Below are 23950 nucleotides of genomic sequence, written 5' to 3' on the forward strand. Positions count from 1 at the left end.
GTTGTATCCTCTATTTTTAAGGGTTAAAAATCCATATTTTTTGGCAACATTTTTGTAATAAAAATTTGTGAAGAAACTTAAAAGTTGTAAAAAATGTTAACACGTAAAATAAACAGATAAAGTAAATATGTTTAGGCATTTTTATGAATACTACCCCCATTTAAGGTTTACCTTCTCTATTACAGAACCACCATGAACATTTTTTAAAGCCCCAAAAAAAAAATTTGCACAAGCTTACATATAGGAGTTTTAACAGTCACTGATTACAAATTCGCTTTTATATTCCTAAACTTTACGATTACTTAATTTATATAGCAAAAAAAAGTATTAAAAGAACATTTTATTTCAGTTTATAAAAAAACGTAGAAAGTCTTTTTTAGGTCATCTATTGCAATTCATTACAACTATTCTTACACCTTTCTTTCAGGGTCAAATATTGCAGACACATTTTAAGTACGAAGTTTTCAAATATTTTTAACATAGACTCTCAATATTTTTAAGATGACATATTCATAAACATCATGTCTGGAAATTGATTAATCGATCTCAAATTATTTTGTTCCCAGTTGTCAGATGTATAATTTCAGTTAAATTACTATCTAGTTAATAAAACATTTAAACTGACAATACATACTTTTATTTACGTAATATATTAATTGTTAATTAGAGATCTGTGAAATATCTGACGACAAATAAAATAAGTAAAATTTACTGTAGTGTGAAAGGGAAAAAAGAACTAATGCGAAACTTTTTATTAAATCATAAATTTATTATCATTTTTTTTTTTTTTTTTTTAATAGCAAAAGTCATGCACACATACATACGTATACACACATGGCCAGGCAGGTATTTTAAATTTATTTTCTCTTAGTTTATAATTTAAGATTTCAAAATTTGTAAAAATACATGGACTAGAAATAGTTAAGGTGTCCTTTGAACCGTTTTTAAATACCTACGTAAAGTTTGGATGAATTCTTCAGTTCAATTAAGCACTTAATTTAATCACTTAATTTTATCATTTTAGCTTAATGATTATCACTAAATTTGTTTTACCTTTACTACTTTGTTCTTAATTCATTACCATTTTTTGAACGCAGTAGTGTGAATAATGTTACATTTTCAGATATTATGAAAATACTTTGATTCTAGGGCAGTTACGGATCCAAGAGATGGAAAAAGAGTTGCTTTGAAAAAATTGCCAAATGTTTTTCAAAGCTTAATTAGCAGTAAAAGAGTGTTCAGAGAATTGAAAATGCTTTGTTTCTTCAAACATGAAAACGTAAGTTGACTGTTCTTCTGTGAATAAAATATTTTATGTTAAGCCATTATGACAGTTGCAATTGGAAATACATGCACTTACTATTTACTACTTCTAAAACATATCAAGCTAGTTTGCCTAATTAAGAAGTAGAATGTAAAAACGCGTGAGATAGAAAATAACACATTTTATCCTTCAATAAAATACATAAACAAATACCAAATCCACCCTAAATACAAACAGTTTTAAATGTATTAATTCAAACAGATTAGGCTTATAAAAATCATTCAGTACAGCTACCAAGTTTCAATATTTTCTGTGTACTTAAAAATTGAACTTTACCATTAGTTAGAATTTCGATTAATACACTGAGAAAAGTAGTATCAGAAAAATTGTTACAACCATAATAAAAATTACAATATTTTATAGAAAAGCTAAGACGTACTTGCTACATTATAAAAATTACTATGTTACATAGTAAAATCAGATTATATTTAAATTTTCTATTTGACATAGTTATTTTTACTTTGTTTAGAAATAATTTTTATATTGAGGTATGAGAAATATACACACACATCTACATACGTATATATATATATATATATATGGGGCATTCTCTGTCAACTCGATCACCCCCTCTTTTCAAAAATTAGAGCAACAAACATGATTCCTTTCAGGCCCATTTCAAAGCTTCTTAATTGTAGATTCTTTCAAACTGTGGCCTTCTTAAAAAGTCATAATGTTAGAGAAGTGTGGCCGCCAAAAATGGACCATGTCACGGTTAGACAATGCTTTTTGCGATACTGTATGTAAAAAACGAAATAAAAGATTAATTACAAGCTTTTGTGCTACATATCTGTACCTAGTTAATACAAATAAATTTTTATTTTTCATCTACAAGTATTTTTATCGTCTCTAACCTTGAAAAACCTCTAAAAAAAGGTGATTTTTGAGTGTTACAATCACCTATATTATCTAAAATTTATGGAAAAAATAATAATTTCGATCCATCTTCGTTTGCTCAATTTAATATAGATCTGCTTCTTAACGAAAATTAATTTTTGTTTTCCATTGTAACATCGGTGTATCCACATTAATTTTTTTTCCTCTCGCTTCAAAACTTTTCGCACCGATTTTAGAATACTGTGTATCTGCAAAGAGGTGAATCACCTGCAAGAATGCTCCGAGCTAGGGTACTACGACCATGCATGACTCACATACATGCATGCTGGCCTATGCTGACCGGAAACAACAAGCAAAGTAAAAATGAAATAATTATGAAAATCAATTGATGCAATAATCCAACTGGGAACAGCTGCGCTGAAGTTTAATATTAGATATTAGTATAATGTTAAAAACTAGAATAAATTAGAGTTACAACCCATAGGCTAAGCGAAGATAGTAGCAAATGGTAAAATTATTGTATATTGCTAATACAACCTGTACACGCTGCACCATTAAACTTGCATACCATTAGCCAGCAACAATTTTACATAAGCCTACGAAAGCAATCTTATCGGCTTTCGAAGAATTATCCGATTTTTACCATTCATGTTCGTAGGCTCATGGTCTACTGTACAACCCTTTTGTATCACGTCAACAATTTCATAAACATACTGCAATAGCCCAAATTGTAATCTTGTTAAAAACTGTCACTGTTTTAAATGTAAAGGACAACGGGAAAGTCATGGCACTTCCCCCTTTTCCTGACGCAGAGATGTCGAGAGAGTCCGCACTCTTGCCCCCAACACGGGTAACGGAATTCCCAATTCCCCAGGGCACCCTGAGCCGACTTCCTCTCCTACGACCAACAGAAAAACCCATAGTTGACGAAATGTTACTAACATGTTGAAATACATTCACAACTAACAATGAATGGAAACTATTGGCAAATTCAAGTAAATTAACAATATAATAATTCGCAACGAGCCCCTACTACTGTTTCTGTAGATGTCCGTGTTTTAACCAAAGAAACTGCTACTGTTAAATAATCATTCATGATAATTTACCAGTCCGATCAATGCTCACGTGTACAGCAGAAAAACTAGCAATTATTACAATTATTTACTACTACTTAGACTATTATTAATTTTATAAAGTACCGAACACTTATTCAATCAAACCTGAATATTAAGCGATTTTCACCGCTCTTTTTGCATTGGGTTCGATTACATGGGCGAACAACGGCTACTATTAGCTAATACTTGTTAATATTACATCTTAACATTAATATTAACTTATGATAAAATTCTGTCAACTTTTGATGTATAAGAGAAAGGAAGGGCATGAGTAAGTGAATCACCTTCCCTTCTCTTGACGCACAGAGGAGAACAAGCCGGATGTGGGATGTGCCAATTTCTGAGTGGCTAAACTAGAGCAGTTCTAGCCAATTAGATTTTCGGCTATTGTCTTTTCTCCAAAATTTTCCCCCGGCAAGTTTTCCTGCGTTTTTCGAGCCATCGCATGACTGAGGTCCGCTTCTCGCAATAAAAAGGCCCGTAGGCCCAGAGAAAAATTCAATTCAGTTTGGCACGCGAAATTCGATGATACCCTTCGAAGTAGACTGAGTAGTGAGAGCCCGACTCTGCTACAACCCAGTCTTCTGCGAAGCGAGGACACAGTTGAATTTCGCTACCACCCTCGAACGATCAACTAGTTGCCAGAGTCCGTCTCTACTGCCACTTGGTCTTCTTCGAGAGCGACTTACATCTACGCTGGTTCAACGTCTATATAGCAACTTTCACGTTTAAATAAAAGTAAGTGACCACATATCATATTCTTTCTTTTGACCAAGTGTTTCCTTTTGCACGAATACCATTACTCGCCGTAGTATTGGTACCCGTGGATCACCGGGAAGTAAAAAGTGTTTTTGTTTGCGCGAACGCCATATTAATACCCGTGGATCACCGGGAAGTCTAAAGTGTTTTGTTTGCGCGAATGCCATATTAATACCTGCGGATCACCGGGAAGTATAAAGTGTTTTGTTTGCGCGAATGCCATATTAATACCCGCGGATCACCGGGAAGTATAAAGTGTTTTTGTTTGCGCGAATGCCATATTAATACCCGTGGATCACCGGGAAGTCTAAAGTGTTTTGTTTGCGCGAATGCCATATTAATACCTGCGGATCACCGGGAAGTATAAAGTGTTTTGTTTGCGCGAATGCCATATTAATACCCGCGGATCACCGGGAAGTATAAAGTGTTTTGTTTGCGCGAATGCCATATTAATACCCGCGGATCACCGGTAAGTCTAAAGTGTTTTGTTTGCGCGAATGCCATATTAATACCCGCGGATCACCGGGAAGTATAAAGTGTTTTGTTTGTGCGAATGCCATATTAATACCCGCGGATCACCGGGAAGTTTAAAGTGTTTTTCGCGAACGCCACTACTCGCCACAGTATTGGCACCCTTCGGTCACCGGTAATAGCAAATTAATCTCCAGTATAAAGTGTTTTTCGCGACCGCATTACTTGCCACAGTATTGGCACCCTTCGGTCACCGGTAATAGCAAATTAGCCATGGACATTCCGTTGCCTTCCGTGTTAATAATACTATCAGAACAACAACGAACGATCGAGTTAAGGCAAATGCCTACCGTGATATTAGTGTGTGAAGGTCAAATTACGTACGATATCCTTACTCGTGACGATGTTAACTGTTTTTAGATCGTGAACGAGGTATACACCGCTCTTGACAAAAGAAAGCCGCGAGCAAGTGCATCGGAATATTGCACAGCAGTCAGTCTTAGTCGCGTGAAAGCAATTGTATCCCTTTTTAAGTAACGCGTCTTTAAGCTGAATTACCCTTTTAACCCCGCATCCCACCTACGCGCCCAGTGTGAATCCCGAGCTATTGAGCGAAAGCTTAGGCTCGAATAATACGTTGTGCCGACGTAACATAGAAATTTTGGAGGCTCCGGAGGGATATCACTGGTCTTGTAGTACTGCATGGTTGTCGGGTACTACCTTCTTTTCTCGCGTTCTTACTACATTTTTTTTTTCTTTTTCTTTCTTTCTCTCTTTTTCTCATCCTCGGCACTCAAACCGTATTCGGGCCACTCTGGCAAAATACGTGCGCCGGAGCGCTTCACAGTGCCCCTGAAGTGCATTATTTTGTTGAGAGCTGACTGAGCGGATTACTGCTGAGTCTAACAACTCCAACTTTTCCTTATTCTTGTCAGCACACCGTATTCAGGCCACTCTGGCAAAATACGTGCGCCGGAGCGCTTTATAGTGCCCCTGAAGCGCATTATTTTGTTAAGAGCTGACTGAGCGGATAGCTGCTGAGTCTAGCAACTTCAAATTTTCTTATTCTCGGCACGCAAACCGTAATCAGGCCACTCTGGCAAAATACGTGCGTTGGAGCGCTTCACAGTGCCCTTGAAGCGTATTGTTTTGTTAGGAGTTTCCTGAGCGGGCTAATAACCGAAATACAACTTTTAACCTTACTTGTTTTTCTCCAGTGGCTGGGCACCGAGCTGGAAAAGTGCAAAAGCGCCGAAAAGAAAGGGCTATTTGGATTAGGTTAAACTACCCAAGCACCCTTGAACGGCCCATCCAGGCAGTCCAACCCGTGAAAAGGCCAGTGGTAGTCACCAAGGAACCTCCGGTTATAGACTTTACGGGCGACCCAGAGCCCCCCGTCATAGTTATCCGAGACGAAGCGGTTACCCTCGTCAACGAGCTCACCAGCTGCAAAAGAGCTTTGATAGAACGGCTTAACCCAGCCCTCAGAGAACTCGTGGCCTCTATTTTGAGGAATTAAACGAATTAGCCAACGACTTTACTCTCCTCTGTGCCAACTCCTAGAAATAAAATCTTAAAACCCTGTTTTATTTGCCCCTAGTGGACTTCGGTAATCTAAGAGAGATCGCACACAAGCGGATTTCCCAAGCCACATCCGAAACCAGCAGAAGAAAGTTAGAAAAATATTACCGTAAGGCTTGGCGATACGCGGTAAATAAAGAGCGCAAGGCAAAGCAGGATCACTTGAACTACCTTTGCAAGCTAATAGAGGATCACTTGCCACCATGGGTAAGGAATTTTAACTAGCGCACGGCACCAGAACACGTACCTCCATCCTACCGTGGAATCAAACTAGCTCCAAAGGAAACCGAGAAGCCACCAAACAAGCCCCAGATTGTTAGTAACACACTGTTACCTACCCACGCAGCAGTAAAATCAACGAACATCGCTCCAACTGCATCGGCTACAGCTTCGTACGAACTAGAGCAACCCGCTATAACTGGGAAATTAGCAAACGTCAGGCGAGAACTAAAGGCCTTGGGAGAGCAAAGGGCTGCATTATTAGATACTTGGAAGGAACTTGGGGGAGAGCCTTCACCCCCACAGACACGAGCCGCACTAGAACTCCCCGTTACCCCAGGGAAATGGTATATTGGCCAGCAACTGCCTGAAGCCCGTCGGTCACGAAAATCAGGGCACATCAAGGCCCTCTTCGATCCCGCACCCGTCGACCAACCCAAAATAATTAAATATAATGAACTTACGGAAAAATAAAAATTTAATAAATTTAAATAACTCATTAACTTTAAGCGTACAACCCCTTATTTTCCCAGACCCGAATACAAGTATTTTTACCTAAACCGCGGTTGCAATAAAGTTTAAAATTCGTGAATCAAAATTCAAATAAAAATAAATAAACAAAATAAACGATTAAAAAATCTAATCTTTATACTTCGGATTCACTATCTTGTTTTGGTTAAAAAAACTCACGAAAGGAAAATCCTTAAAACATACGAACAACTTAAGTCTCGGGAGACGCGGAACGTCCGATATATATATCGCAAAAGAAGGAGGTCAACAGGAACTCCGGCAGGTTCGCCAAGATCAAAGGGACGAGGGAAGCCAGACAAAAGCCCCGGCCCCACCTGTGGTAGCAGAGCAAGAGGCCGCACCACCAGAGGCAGCAGCCCCACAGGAGTTCGGTATTCATATACAACTGTCGGCAAGCACGGCAGCCACCGTTCAGCGAATTAAGAAATCAAGAGCGGAAATTCATAATCGCTCAAAACTCTGTGGAACGAAATAAAGACACTATTTCAATGAGAGCTACAGCTTATAGACGCCTTATGGGATCTCGGCGATCATAGTGACCCCTATCGGTCAGATTAGCGTGAACGATAGTATAGCGATAAGGAATAAATAAACCAGAACATCTTGATAAACTGTTTTATCCTTGACTAAAAATTGAACAATATTTTTTTTTCTTCAACCCACGCCATGCCCAAAAGGCCCCCCCCCAAAATTTAACGAATTTGAAAAAGCCGTGCTAAATTTACACTTCGCGTCTGCTGGTCGAATTTCGAGAGCATTAGAAATACAAGGTAACAATACCAAGGTATACTTCTGGCACAGGGAATCCAACAAGATAGTAAAATTTATTGATTATAAAGGCCAAGTGATACGATACTTCGAATTTGCTTGTGGTTGCATTACACCAGTAACCTTCGACGCCATTCCCAAAGTTTTTGGAAGAAGGTTGAGAGCAGCAGCATACAGTTTAGAGTTACGCTGACTATTCCCCACCCCACTTGCATTCGTAAAATACCATGGGTATCATCTTAAGCTGGAACAAGTTAATCAAGATATACTCGACGTACCAGAATGCATATTGTTTAAACCCTTTTCGCAGACTCGGCAAGAATACGAGAAACAATTAGATAAATGCTATATTTTCGGTGTCGAAGAACAGATTTCTACCCTAGTAGTCAGAGAACGTGTTGAAGCCCTGAAACTTCATTGGCAAAACAAGCAGTAATGCTCCAAGCGTAACCATGCTTGAAGTGGATGACATCCGTGAAGTAGAAATACACATAGAGCATGTTGAGGCCAAAACGCGGCATAATTTAGCTACCCTACGTCAACACACCCTACGTCAACGATAGACTTAACGCCTTAGAGCTGTATGACGAGGATCGTTGGGCAACAGTCGCGTCGCTGTGTGACCAAGTCCATAGCCTTCGAAGTTACGTTACTACCCTGCACACAGTCATCGAGCACCTCTGCAATAAGAATAAGATTAACATAGACGGATTAGCATCACAGTTTGCAACCCTGAGTGTGCGCGATTAGATAATACAACGTATCCATCTCATGAGCAATAGGCGCATTACTCGCCACCAGGCACAAGGTAATAGCAAGTTACGAGAAGAAGTCGAAAGGCACGCCACCTCGCGAAACCCAAGTACTCCTCGCGCCCAATTAGAATCACTCAACCCTTTCTCGTCACGACGGAATTTTGCTCGGACGCCGGTAAAAACCGAGGAAAATCAAGAAGACAGTGTTGAGAACGCAGGAGAGCACCTAGCAGAGAGTCCTTCAGAGAACGAGGCACCCCTAAATAATCTCAACGAACACGAAGGAACGGCTGCAACAGGGACCGAAAACCTCATTACTACTGCCCAAGAAGGTACAAGTCAGCAAGAAAATCTAATCGAGCCACCCCAACCCAGACCCGATACTCCTGGTGTTAACAACCCAAATCAGGAAGACACAGAAAATCCACCGCAACCCCACCCGTTTAGGAACGAACCTGTAATCATGGTGCAAGAAATCGCTTTAAAAGACTCCCTAAAGGTAATCCCAGAGTTTAGTGGTAGCAATATACCCTTAAGTATGTTTTTGGAAAGCTGTGACGAAGCTAAAAACATGGTAAGCGCAGCTGACGAGGACAATCTTACTAAACTAATTAGGTGTAAACTAATAGGAGAAGCCCGAATGGCTATACGTAGAGTAACCTGTGAAAGCATTGAAGAACTAAAAAATCACATCAAGGCTATCTACGCCCCCACCAAAACGATACATCAACTCCTCGGTGAAATGGGTAATGAATTTCAAAAACCAGAAGAATCAGTGCTTAACTACGCCAATAGAATATGCGATCTACAGCAACAAATACTAGAGGTAAAGAGGTTAAAAGACGAGGGAGTAGTCCCAGCCACGTACATCACGTCCTTACAGTCAGGAGCAATAGTGTCTTAAGAACGGCCTCAACCCAGAAATTGAGGTCAAATTAAGCACTATAGATTCAGAAAGTTTCAACGATATAATTAAAAGAGCCATTCAGGTAGAAAAGGCGCTACAAACAAGGCAAGCACTTAGGGGCCAAGTGAAGGTAACGTCACAACCAGAGAAACGGCGCTATGCCTTACACTGCCGATATTGCCTATCTAATAATCATACGGATGCCGACTGTGATTCTCAAACCACCTGCCAGTTGTGTAAGCAGAAAGGCCACACCGACGACCAATGCAAACCATCTGCCACAACAGTCCATAGTAATACCACCCCTACTGAGCAACGGCTAAAAGAAACCCCTATTAGTTGTCAAGTATGCGGGAAACGGGGCCACATAGCCACCAAGTGTTACAAATACTTAAGGCAGATAAATATGGGAGGAGCTGGTACACCACCAGTAACGTGCCAGTTATGTAACACCATGGGTCACGTCGTATTGAGCTGCACAAATATGAATGAAAGTCCAATAGTTTGCTCTATTTGCAAAAGACAAGACCATACGACGAATAACTGCCCTACGAACAAAGTAGTCTGTCAAATACGCAACTTAGCTGGACATATTGCTCTCAACTGCAGACGGCGCGAGCCGCCACCTAGCGCTCAACCACGTTGCACGCAATGCCGCAACAAAAGACACGTCGCTGCAGATTGTAAAACGTGCGCCTACTGTTCTAATCATGGACATACGATACTGGAATGTAGGAAGCGCGAATATAATGAACGCATGAAACAGGGAAACCCCACCGGCGCCCGAGTAATGAGTGCAGCTCTGAGCGCCCTCGAAGCAGTAACGCACTCGGTGGATGCGAACCAAATTCTGCAAGAATTAATGCTCTCAAGCTAAACCCTAAACCAAAGTATGTGCCCTATTTAGATTTTACGGCAGGCACCCAGCCTATAAGTCTAATGATCGATTCGGGCTCCCACGAAAATTTGATAAAACATAAAAGCGTCCCCACTAATGTCTGCATCAACACAAACAAAATAATGAAATTTCATGGCATGGGTGGTGACACAACCTCGTCAACTGGAACAATAACACTAAAGGTGCTCGACTTCGTGGTTTCCTTCCGTGTCGTAGAAGAGCCGTTTAATATACCTTACGATGGAATACTAGGAATACGCTTCCTTTTAGACACAAAGTGCGAACTGAGCTTCGAGTACCAATTATTGAAATTCCCTGGTCGTGTCACAAAATTTAAACAAAATTTAGATATAGGCCTACGTGAAACTTACTGCTCCAACATTAATGAGTCATTCGAGAATTTTTTATATTTTAATATACACAAACCAACCAGACAGCTTTTGATAGATACCGGTTCAGAAGTCAGTATAATTAAAAACAGCCAAGCTCTTGAAGCATATCAAATTAATGTAACCGACAAGAGAAGGATTAGTGGGTTTGGAACTAAAGCAATGGAAACACTCGGAAGTACTGTCATCGGCCTTGGAGCCTTAGAAACTACATTCCAAGTTATACCAAATGACTCGAAACTACCCTTCGAAGGAGTCCTAGGAGCTGAGTTCTTTACCCACAATAAGGTCAAGATCAATTTTACTAACAAGCTATTGACCTTACAGGGCGATAGAGTCCCCCTTAGTATAAGATACGAAAAATTGCAATTACCTACTGGCAAAGAAGCAATCGTAAATGATGCGGCTCCTGACGACGAAGAAAATGACGACTCCCTCGATTGTGAAACCTTAGACAATGAATTTTGCAGCTTCGGGGAAAGAGAAACATTCCTCAAGTCAACTAATGAACTGTTTGACGAACTAGATATCCCAAATATGGGTGACAGCGAAACAAATATATACCTTTTTCAAGAAACCCCCATTAACTCCAGCGATAACCAAAATACCAACAGTAACACCAATAATTGTCATTCCCAGGGTAAACAACTAGAAATGCTAATAGATTTAAAATCGCTCGACGCCAATAAGATGGCCCAAGCTAGAAGATTAATAGAGCGGCACCACAGGTATTTTCACCTTGAAGGAGATACACTAACAGCTACCAACATTGCAACACACCGCATACCTACGGTAGACGACATACCAGTAGTCACTAAGCAATACAGGCTACCTCACGCATTAAAAACAGAAGTAGAGTGTCAAGTACAAGAGTTACTAGAAAACGGCATAGTGAAACGATCTCGATCGGGCTACAGCACAGCCTTATGGATCGTACCCAAAAAGAGCGCTGATGGCACCCCTAAATGGAGAGTAGTTCTTGATTTTAGGCCACTTAATAAGAAAACTATACCTATGAACTTTCCCCTCCCCAATATAACAGATATATTCGACCAAGTTGGCGACTCCAAATATTATACGGTAATCGATTGTAAGTCAGGCTTTCACCAAATCCTGCTGCACCCCGAAGATGCCCACAAAACCGCGTTCTCGACTCCCAACGGGCATTACGAGTTCGTCCGAATACCTTTCGGCTTACGAAATGCAGCAGTGGAATACCAAGCCGCTATGACAAGAACCCTCGACGGATTAATCGGCAAGGGTGTATTTGTATATATGGATGACATAGTCATTTACGGAAAAACTCTCGAAGACCATGAACGGCTCTTCGACTTAGTAATGGAAAGGCTATGTGAAGCCAACTGGAAATTAGAAACCAGCAAATGCAAATTAATGCAAAAGGAAGTAGTATACTTAGGCCACTTATTAAGTGAAAAGGGACTAAACCCGGACCCCATGAAATTAGAAGCAGTAAGATTATACCCTACACCCAAAAATCTCAAAAATGTAAGACAATTTTTAGGATTTGCAGGATACTACAGACGCTTTATTCAAGATTTCGCAAGGAAAGCCAAACCACTGAGCAAGCTCCTTCAAGGCAACGAAAGCTTTCACTGGAATAGTGAAGAACAAAACGCTTTCCAAGCACTCAAGGAAGCTTTGTGCACGGCTCCCCTTTTGCAATTTCCAGACTTAGATCAGCCATTTATAATGACATGCGACGCCTCCAGTTACGCTATAGGCGGTATCCTTTCTCAAGGGAAACTTGGCAGCGACCGACCAATCGCCTACACTTCACGTGTTTTACGAGGCCTGGAGCTCCGGTACGACACCTATGAGAAAGAAGCTCTGGCAGTATTACATTCAGTACAAACCTTTTGCCCCTACGTATACTGCCGTAAATTCACAATAATTACAGACCATCAACCCTTAGTGTAATTCCAAACAGCAGATCTCAATACAAGAGTGCAGAAATGGAGGTTTAAACTTTCAGAATATGACTATGAAATAATCCACCGCCCTGGTCGGCTAAATGCACCAGCTGACGCATTATCAAGGAACCCAGCGCCACCCGCTCAAGTTAACGTTGTGACTAGACGACAAGCGGCTCAACGGAACTCTAAGTCAGCAATACCACCCGATAAGGATGAAATCTGCAGCCAAACCATTAGAAAAACCGCAAACGCCGAAAAACCCAATGTTGAACAAGTAAAAGCCTTAGATCAACAAACATTAGAGCAAGGAAAGGTGAAAAAAAACGAGGGTGTCCCAAAAGGGTCTCAACCCTCCCGAAACCTGACTTGAGCGATCCTTCATCCAGTGACGACGCCCAGTCAGAAGATGAAGCTAATGATTACTCATGCCTTAGGGACGAAACATCTTCAAAGAATGGGAGCCCCGATTTGGATCAGGAACCGGACGTTAGCCCTCAACAAGGCCGTTTCGTAGAAACTAAAGAACTTTTAGAGTAAAGACATGATAATGTAGTGTACTTCTCGGACACGTCTGGCCAATCTCTCGACGAAGGCGCTCGCAGGCTCGTGAAGGCCAACAAAATAGCCGCACTTCGTCCCACAGAGTTAGAAAGTATCACCATGAAAAAATTGACTAACAAGAGATATCAGATCGCGCTCTGCCTCATGGGAGAGAAGGAAGAATCTCAGTTAATAATTAAAAATAGACTACAAATACTGTATGAAAAACTTAAGACCAAATTAGCTGAAAAGCATATAAGCACAGTCAGTATAGCCAAAAGCCAGACCTTACGCAAATTGGACTGGTCGGTAGTGGTCAACTTATTAAAAGATAAGTTCTCGGATAGTGACGTCAAATTTATAATTTGTAAAAATACTTTAGCATATGCAGATAACAACGATAGGGATCGAATATTTTATGAAGCGCACAAATCCCCTATCGGAGGTCACCGAGGTGTGTCCAAGACCTTCGGACGTATACGGCAGGAGTATTACTGGGAAGGATTAAAGGACGACATCCAAAGACGCATCCAGCAATGTTTAGAGTGTCAACTAAAAAAATTAGTACGAGTAAAAACTAAACAACCTATGCTCATAACCGACACACCTGGAAACGTGTTTGATAAAGTAGCCCTCGACATTGTTGGCCGACTACCCAAAACTAAAGACGGAAATGAGTATATACTAACGATGCAAGATCAACTCTCGAAGTTTTGCCTAGCAGTGCCGTTGAAAAATGCCCCTTCAGCCACAATTGCCGATGCATTCGTGAAACACTTCATCTGCACTTTTGGAGCGCCTAAGGTTATTCTCACAGATCAGGGGAGAAATTTCCTGAGTAATCTGATGCAAAAGGTCGCCAAACGCTTCAAAATTAAAAAGGTCAAAACTACGGCTTTTCACCCGCAGTCCAATGGATCGCTAGAAAGGTCGCATCACGCACTCGGCGAATTTCTCAAGCAGTATGCCGACAGTGATGACGATTGGGACCAATGGGTAGAGTTGGCCGTCCTTAATTACAATACTTGTATACAAGAAAGCACCAAGCACACTCCTTACGAAGTTGTATTTGGAAGATTAGCTAGACTATCATCGTCCACGCCGCTGAGGGAAGAAGACCGCCTACCTACATATAATGATTATATTGTAAACTTAGTAACTAAGCTAACTAATATAAAGAAAGTAGTATATGCAAATTTAGTAAACTCCAAACTTAAATCTAAAGAATATAACGATAGGAATATAAATGAAAAAACGTTTAAGGTAGACGATTACGTCTTTTTGTTAAAGGGGGTCAAAAAAGGCAAATTTGGAGACCATTTTTCAGGACCCCATTAAGTTTTAGAAATATTAAGTAAAAAAAATGTAAAATACCTTATAGGTAATGAACATAGAATAGTGCATGCTAATTGATTACGACAGTTAAAAATAGATCTTCAGAATAATAAATACCACGAATCTGATAGCGAGAGCTCCGAATAAGTGGGTTAGTGAATATGGCAGGGTTTACCTTTTAATTGCCAGCCTATCTTACTCCCATCTCTCTCTCTTTTTTTCAGCCTTACAAATCTCAATAATACATAACCGTGGTCTTCATTGATTACAGCCCAAGAAGAAAGGCATGATGAAGCTACTCTGTGTATTAATATCCCTCATGGCTCCGGTAGCCCTAGCATTGGTAGGGTACGACTGTGGCGCGCAAACTATGAATGTAACTACTCTACAACTACTAGAGGTAGACCCTTGCGATATTCCGACCGATACCGTCAAGTCAGCGAAGCGCTACATACAACTACTACAAATGAACCATTATGTACGAACACACATTGTACAGTGCAAGGTAGTAATGTAACGCCACATTCGCCATTGCGGCATGCACTCTCACATCTTTACAGTACACAATGGAGACACAAACTTCATTGAAGAAATGGATCGAGAGAAGTGCATGAGAATATACAACTCAGGATTGTACAGAAAGGATCTATTAGTTGTGCAAGGAGTCGTGGTTAACAAAACCACCAGCACTGCAGCTACCTTTGCTGGTTCGCTCACGTCTGATGGGGGTTGCAAAGGAGCCTACTATGCGGATCGATATGGCTCTTGGAGCGATGTGACAGCACAAGGTACACTCCAAGTAACAGTTCAAGAGTATTACGCTAGAGTCCAACTGCTGGAAGACAAAATTATACTGAATTCCGGCATACGCTGCTCATTCAGTATGGGTCAATGTACAGACCAAGATGGAAGCAGCACTTATTGGAACGTACTCCCTCAAACTAACTGCATTTTCGAGATGTACGAAGTTCTCTTCGAAGGTTTAGCTGATCGTACCGAAGACCCCGCCGACCCGCAAGGAGAAATCATTTACTCTTTCGAATCAGAAGATACAACGTTCGCCTTGGCAAAGAAGAAATTGGACCAAATATGCGGCTACAGCGTGATTCAGACCGAGCACCCGAAGCTCCTCGTCTTTGAGACACAAAAAGGACAAACCTTTTTGACAAAGGGGCCCGGGAATCCCGAAAACATGGACCTTTTCGCGTATTTAAACTCAAAATTTGTTAATGCCGAAAGGCATGTTAGAGCGCAAGTAAAATCATTGTATCGTGACATAAGAGAACAGCGCTGTAGAGTGGAGCGCATGACACTAGAAAACGCACTCGCCATAGCCGACAGATCCCCTGACCAGTTCGCCTACACCATCATGAAAGGACCCGGCTACATGGCTACTGTCACTGGGGAAGCCATTCGAATTATCGAATGTATACCCGTCGAAGTGACCTTAGCAAAAGAAAAAAACTGTTACGCGGAATTGCCGGTAAAAACTCACGGTACCACCATGTTTCTGACATCGAAAACGCGCGTACTCAAAAAGTACGGAACAAGGATACCATGCGACCACATATTTCCTCAACTATACAGGATAAACAGCAGATGGTATCAAGTACTAGATACCCTAGCAGAAGTGAAGACCCCAAAAGCATTAAAGCCGATGACGAAAACCACCTGGCAATACGCAGAACTGTCAAACCTGGCAACAAGCGGCATATACACCCCCAATGATCTAGAGAGGCTCAGAGACCGAATCATGTTCCCTATTGAGCAGCCAGCACTTCTCAACGATATCGCCCGAGATATGCATGGGCAACCAGCAATCGACCATCAAAGTTCCATTTTCAGGCTTCTCAACGAGGCATCACTGGAGGAACTCGCTGATGATGCCTGGAAGCGTGTATGGGGGAAGCTGACCGCTTTCGGCAACTCTAGCGCAGGATTTGTGGCCATCTACCTGATTACCCATATAATAAAAACAATAGCAGAAGGTTTAATCAACAGCTACTTACTGCACCAAACCTACGGGTGGTCAGTACGCATGCTTGGCGCAATCTGGAACACCCTTACGAAGTTTCTACTTTTTATCGGACAAGACCACCCAAATCACCGAAAAAACAGAAACCCTGCACCACAAGAAGAAGCTGAATACCAAATCCATGTACCAGGATACATGCAGGTCAAAAACCCTACCGCTCCGAACATCCAAGATACTACCCCAAAAGAAGACCCACTTTACGCCATTTCATAACAACCCACAAGTGCGTAACGCCAAACCAAATGTAACACTTCTCCCTAAACAGGTACTCAGCGAACTGTTTCTAGATCTTTTTGTCAAAAGCCCTAGTACCAGTTTTAGGAGGGGGGGTGATAAGGGGAGCGCAACCCTATATGTATACAAAAAAAATAAAATTTTTTTTTTAGTGTAAGCGAAACTATACTTAGATATAGCATTGGTCCTGGTAAAGGTTTTTAATTACTGTTTTCACAATACCACAGAGGCCCTCATTGTTCTTTCATACCTTGAGGCACCCTGGGCAAATGCGGGCCAATAAATAGATATAAGTCATCGATAAATAAGAATAACTAACTGTAAAACGTAGATTCAATTGTAAACTAGGTAAATAAGTTGTTTATACTCAGCAAACTGTTCCAAGACCTCTTTGTTTACACCGAAAGCCCTAGTACCAGTCCCAGGAGGAGGGTGTAACATCGGTGCATCCACATTAATTTTTTTTCCTCTTGCTTCAAAACTTTCTGCGCCGATTTTAGAATACTGTGCATCTGCAAAGAGGTGAAACACCTGCAAGAATGCTCCTAGCTAAGGTACTACGACCATGCATGATTCACATACATGCATGCTGGCCTATGCTGACCGGAAACAACGAGCAAAGTAAAAATGAAATAATTATGAAAATCAATTGATGCAATAATCCAACTAGGAACAGCTGCACTGAAGTTTAATATTAGATATTAGTATAATGTTAAAAACTAAAATAAATTAGAGTCACAACCCATAGGCTAAGCGAAGATAGCAGCAAAAGGTAAAATTATTGTATATTGCTAATACAACCTGTACACGCTGCACCATTAAACTTGCATACCATTAGCCAGCAACAATTTTACATAAGCCTACGAAAGCAATCTTATCGGCTTTCAAAGAATTATCCGATTTTTACCATTCATGTTCGTAGGCTCATAGTCTACTGTACAACCCTTTTGTATCACGTCAACAATTTCATAAACATACTGCAATAGCCCAAATTGTAATCTTGTTAAAAACTGTCACTGTTTCAAATGTAAAGGACAACGGGAAAGTCATGGCACTTCCCCCTTTTCCTGACGCAGAGATGTCGAGAGAGTCCGCACTCTTGCCCCCATCACGGGTAACGGAATTCCCAATTCCCCAGGGCACCCTGAGCCGACTTCCTCTCCTACGACCAAAAGAAAAACCCATAGTTGACGAAATGTTACTAACATGTTGAAATACATTCACAACTAACAATGAATGGAAACTATCGGCAAATTCAAGTAAATTAACAATATAATAATTCGCAACGAGCCCCTACTACTGTTTCTATAGATGTCCGTGTTTTAACCAAAGAAACCGCTACTGTTAAATAATCATTCATGATAATTCACCAGTCCGATCAATTCCCACGTGTGCAGCGAAAAAACTAGCAATTATTACAATTATTTACTACTACTAAGACTATTATTAATTTTATAAAGTACCGAACACTTATTCAATCAAACCTGAATATTAAGCGATTTTCACCGCTCTTTTTGCATTGGGTTCGATTGAATGGGCGAACAACGGCTACGATTAGCTAATACTTGTTAATATTACATCTTAACATTAATATTAAGTTATGATAAAATTCTGTCAACTTTTGATGTAAAAGGGAAAGGAAGGGCATGAGTAAGTGAATCAACTTCCCTTCTCTTGATGCACAGAGGAGAACAAGCCGGATGTGGGATGTGCCAATTTCTGAGTGGCTAAACTAGAGCAGTTCTAGCCAATTAGAGTTTCGGCTATTGTCTTTTCTCCAAAATTTTCCCCCGGCAAGTTTTCCTGCGTTTTTCGAGCCAGCGCGTGACTGAGGTCCGCTTCTCGCAATAAAAAGGCCCGTAGGCCCAGAGAAAAATTCAATTCAGTTCGGCACGCGAAATCCGACGATACCCTTCGAAGTAGACTGAGTAGTGAGAGCCCGACTCTGCTACAACCAAGTCTTCTGCGAAGCGAGGACACAGTTGAATTTCGCTACCACCCTCGAACGATCAACTAGTTGCCAGAGTCCGTCTCTACTGCCACTTGATCTTCTTCGAGAGTGACTTACATCCATGCTGGTTCAACGTCTGTATAGCAACTTTCACGTTTAAATGAAAGTTAGTGACTACATATCATATTCTTTCTTTTGACCAATTGTTCCCTTTTGCGCGAATACCATTACTTGCCCGAGTATTGGTACCCGTGGATCACCGGGAAGTGTAAAGTGTTTTCGTTTGCGCGAACGCCATATTAATACCCGCGGATCACCGGGAAGTATAAATTGTTTTGTTTGCGTGAATGCCATGTTAATACCCGCGGATCACCGGGAAGTATAAAGTGTTTTGTTTGCGCGAACGCCATATTAATACCCTCGGATCACCGGGAAGTATAAAGTGTTTTGTTTGCGCGAATGCCATGTTAATACCCGCGGATTACTGGGAAGTATAAAGTGTTTGTTTGCGCGAATGCCATATTAATACCCGCGGATCACCGGGAAGTATAAAGTGTTTTTCGCGAACGCCACTACTCGCCACAGTATTGGCACCCTTCGATCACCGGTAATAGCAAATTTGCCACGGACAATCCGTTGCCCTCCGTGTTAATAATACTATCAGAATAACAACGAACGATCGAGTTAAGGCAAATGCCTACCGTGATATTAGTGTGTCAAGGTCAAATTACAGACGATATCCTTACTCGTGACGGTGTTAACTGTTTTTAGATCGTGAACGAGGTATACACCGCTCTTGACAAAAGAAAGCCGCGAGCAAGTGCATCGGAATATTGCACAGCACTCAGTCTTAGTCGCGTGAAAGCAATTGTACCCCTTTTTGAGTAACGCGTCTTTAAGCTGAATTACCCTTTTAACCCCGCGTCCCACCTACGCGCCCAGTGTGAATCCTGAGCTATTTAGCGAAAGCTTAGGCTCAAATAATCCGTTGCGCCGACGTAACACCATAACCTCGAAAATCTCTGAATTATGCGATTTTTGAGTGTTTTGATGACTCAAGTTATCGTAAATTTATAGAAAAATACCATTTTGAGGCAGTTTCACTTGCTTAATACTGATATAAATCTATTCCTTACCAAAGTTTCCTTATGTTTTCCTTAACCTCAAAAAATCTCCTGAAGAGCAGTTTTTTAAGTATAACATTATTATTGATCAGAGTCTTTATCTCTTGTTTTTTAAGTCAAGAAAGTAGTAAAAAAAGTATATGATAGGTCGTATTGAAATAAAAATATAAATACAATGTAAATACGTTGGAATCAACAAAAATATCCTCAGTGTATTCGCACTTTTTTTTACGGATATTGATTTATTAATAACCTGAATGTCTTTTCTTATCCATAAGCTGTCAAAACTTCTTGGAAAAGATTTGTTTACATGCATTTTTATTCAACCCACTTTAAAACCTTTCCAGAAAACTGGGAGCATTTAACATGACAAACATACATGCATAAAACGCCTATTCAACATATAACTAACGACGCATGTAAACAAATCTTGCAAAAGTTTATATGCCGAATAAGATCCTTTAACTGTTATGATAAATACTGACTTGCATTACTATTCACCCCACTTTAAAACGTTTTCAGAAAACTGGGAGCACTTATCATGACAAACATACATGCATAAAACGCCTATTCAACATATAACTAAAGACGCAAGTCAGTATTTATCATTACAGTTAAAGGATTTTATTCGGCATATAAACTTTTGCAGATCACCCAGATATCTTTATTATTTTATATTCTACAAGTTCAAGAGTATTTACATAATTTACAGGCTTGTGTGATGGATTAAAAAACAATTCTTAGCATAATAAGAAGCTTATCATTTTCAGAAAAAAAACTCATAAGTGAAAGTTCAGCAATTCAAATCCACACACACCAGAGAATCTATAGTCATTTTTGGATGAAGTCCATCCCTTCTGAAGCATTTTAATATCGTGCTATAACTATTTTCTGCTATTTCATAGTAAACGAATGATTCTTTAGGATTTCAGGTACTAGCAAGGCTGATTGAAATATGTTATTTAAGTGCCTTAACGATTCATAGTGATCGAATTTAGTGAAAAACTGTATTTTAATATTTCTATATTTCTAACTCACTTTTGCCATGGGCCGTTGCAGAGCAATGCCACTACGCATCAATTCCAATATCTCGCTTATGATTCCAAAGGTTAGAATTTTGATATACGTTTTTGAAGTGCTGCTTAGCTGTATCAGTCGCATATATAATTTTCTTGATAATTTTTGATTTTTTTATGATTTCTGGAATTAAATATTTCTGAATGGTACACACTGTGGACGTATCGTGCCTTAATATATCGGACAAAAAATACAGCTATTTTTTTCGTGGTGCTGATCATCGCAAATAACTATAACATGTTTCTACAGTCTCCATAACGTAGATATACCATACATTATCGATCATGCTGAAAATCGGTATTCTCAAGTGTTTTGGTGTGCTGTCCAAGAATTTGACAATAAAAGTCCTTATAAATGAAGAATGATTCTTCAAAAAGTATCCTTAAGTTATTTTAGATGATGTATCAAGGCTTCGAATATATTTCAAAAATATACATTATTTTATAAATGTACATTATGTGTAAAAATGTACATTATTTCACAAGCAGCTAGGTTGATAATCAATTTTAAATTAGCATTTTAACGAAAATTTTTAAAGTATGGTACAACTAGTAGAATTTCCAATACATGTTGTATTCGTTCAGTATACAATAGGTTGAAACGGATCGATGTACCATTTTTACACAATCTTACAAAAACTTCGTTTAAAGTTTCTTGAGACAAAAAATGACGGATAGAGACTCTGGTCAATAATATAGTATTATTTATCTTAACGGAGTACAAGAGAAGGGAAATGAAGAATTACCATATTTTTACGGCAATGCAAAAGAAAATTATACTTGAAAAACGTCTCATTAAGGGATTGTTTGAGGTTAGAAGGAATTTAAGAAAACTTTTGTAAAGAATAAGTTTATGTTGGTATAAAGCAAGTGATACAGCTTCAAAGTAGTACTTTTCTACAAATTTACAATAATTTAAGAAACCAAAACGCTTGAAAATTGCCTTGTTCAGAGGTTTTTTGAGGTTAGAGACGACACAAACACTATTAGATAAGAAATAAAAATTTATTTTTATTTAAAATGTACAGATAGATAACAAAAAAACTCGTAAATATTGTTACATTCAGTTTTTTACGTACAGTATCACAAAAATCATCCTTTAACGGTGAGGTAGTTCATTTGTGGCGGCCATATTTATCTATCATTATAACAATTTTATAAAGACCACTGTTTGAAAGAATCTACAACTAAGAAGCTTTGGAATAAGCCTAAATAGAATCATGTCAGTTGCTCCAATTTTTTCACAGACGCGGTGGTCGAGTTTACAGAGAATGCCGCATATATGTGTACACAAATTATGTATATTATATATACATAAAGAGAACACTCACTATTAACTTGGCCACCCCCTTTGTTCAACACTCAAAGCAACACTCACACACCATACACACACACATATAAAGATGTTTTCCTATGTTATATAGTTATTTTGGTGGGGCTGTCAACACGTCCCCCCTATACTCTTATGGTTCCTCCACAGCCTTCACAGCCCCTTTAAGCCCCCACAATACAAAGGAAAATCCTTCTTATTTCTCTGTGAATTCAACTCAACAAAATTTGTGTGAAGTTTCCACGCCCTCCCCCCTACTACCCCTTTACTGCTGCCACGTGAATTTAGTGGTCACCCATGACCCCCCTCTAAAACTTAAAGTATTTTGAGACAATGTGATAATAATCTTGTTTTAATAAAAATACGTTAAAGAAGGGTATATATAAAGTAATTAACCCTTCCCTTAATCGTAAAATTGGAATATTTCTCAAATATCTGTTATTTTTATATTTGTCGACATCTTACCTCCACTGTATAATAACTTTAAAGAGTGTTTGTTCTATTTCATCAACTTCTGTCTTTGCAACAATAAATTTCATTGTTAATAATTTAAATAAAGGTAGTTGACGAGGTGAAAAGTCCTCATGGTAACGTATATTGAATTACATTACGTTTAAATTATTTTATATAGTACATATAGTATTTTCAATTTTCTTCACACAACTCTTTGTTCATAACGTAAATATTTTTTTCGTACTGTCCGTGACCACAATAATTAATAATTTTTTGGGCTTTGAAATCTGCACGAGAAAAACTTTTTATTTTATTTTTAATAAATAGATACGTTATGGGCTTATATAAAACTTTATTTTGATTAAAATAACAGCACACTTCATGAGAACTCAACTTTATTACTTCTTCTATATTATTTACTCACCATCAGCATTTCTGCTATGCAAATCTTTTTCCAAGTTGATAATCCAACATCAAATGTAGATACAATGCTTTAAAAAATTCGTTGAAAAATGATAGTGGGACGCACCAATGGAAATTGAGATTCAATACTACACTTACATCAATGTAAAACAGCTATACTTTAATATATATGACAATTATGAAATTGAGTTACTACAGATCAAAATATTCATCTAAACTTTTTCTCTTTTTTCTGTTAGTAATCAATAATTCATTATTTATAATTAATCTTAACGATAAGTAATCTTTTGTTCAGTCATTTATTATATTCTTAATTTGAGTCATTTGTAGACTCCTGGGTCATTAAGTTGGTTAAGTGGGCTAAGAATTACTTGTCATGCTTTTTCTTTGAATTTATTTTTTAATTATTGTTATTTTCAACACTAAATACTTTTTAATTTGACTATCTATTGCCCCAGGGGTTATTAGATTAAGATTCATTATGTTTAATTTTCATTATGTGGTTAAAGTTGTTTGTAACAAATTTATGTAAATTTTGTAACAAATGGCGGTGGTTCTGCTGCTCACTTCCTTGAAGCTCACTATGTTATAAAGATTTGAGTAATATTTTTAATACTTAACTGCACTTTGTAAAGTGACCCTTATCTCTTTCAATTAGGCCTTGGCTTTACCAACCAATTAGCGTGTTCTTCGCTCTCAGTAATTCACACTGGGAGGACGGACCCGATGCTTCCTCAGGTATATTGTCTGCTGTTATTTTCGTCCAAAAATTAAAAAGGTTTCATTGACAAATCTTTATTTAATACGTTTATCCATCATAAAATACGTGGTTTGAAATTACTGTGCCAGAGATAAAAAGTAAGAAAGTAATCCAGTAAATACTTAGTAAATTATTCGTCGTCCTTTATGGTATGAGGTTCAAGTCAATTGGGTTATAGACAGGGGTGGGTAAATGATACAC

At 39.1% G+C, this 23950-nt stretch overlaps 1 protein-coding gene across 1 annotated transcript in view; it reads left to right on the forward strand.

Annotated features, from left to right (window-relative positions):
- The window catches only part of nmo (serine/threonine-protein kinase nemo), a 497113-nt gene that overhangs the window by 66816 nt on the left and 406347 nt on the right, over positions 1-23950 (forward strand). The window contains exon 2 of the mRNA XM_023391687.2: positions 1150-1279. Coding sequence (XP_023247455.1) covers positions 1150-1279 — 130 coding nt within the window. The remainder of the gene's footprint in view (positions 1-1149; positions 1280-23950) is intronic.

This window comes from Copidosoma floridanum, unplaced genomic scaffold (assembly GCF_036245765.1).
Source record: "Copidosoma floridanum isolate Cflo_tuat_1 unplaced genomic scaffold, Cflo_Japanese_pri ptg000028l, whole genome shotgun sequence".
NCBI classification, from domain to species: domain Eukaryota; kingdom Metazoa; phylum Arthropoda; class Insecta; order Hymenoptera; family Encyrtidae; genus Copidosoma; species Copidosoma floridanum.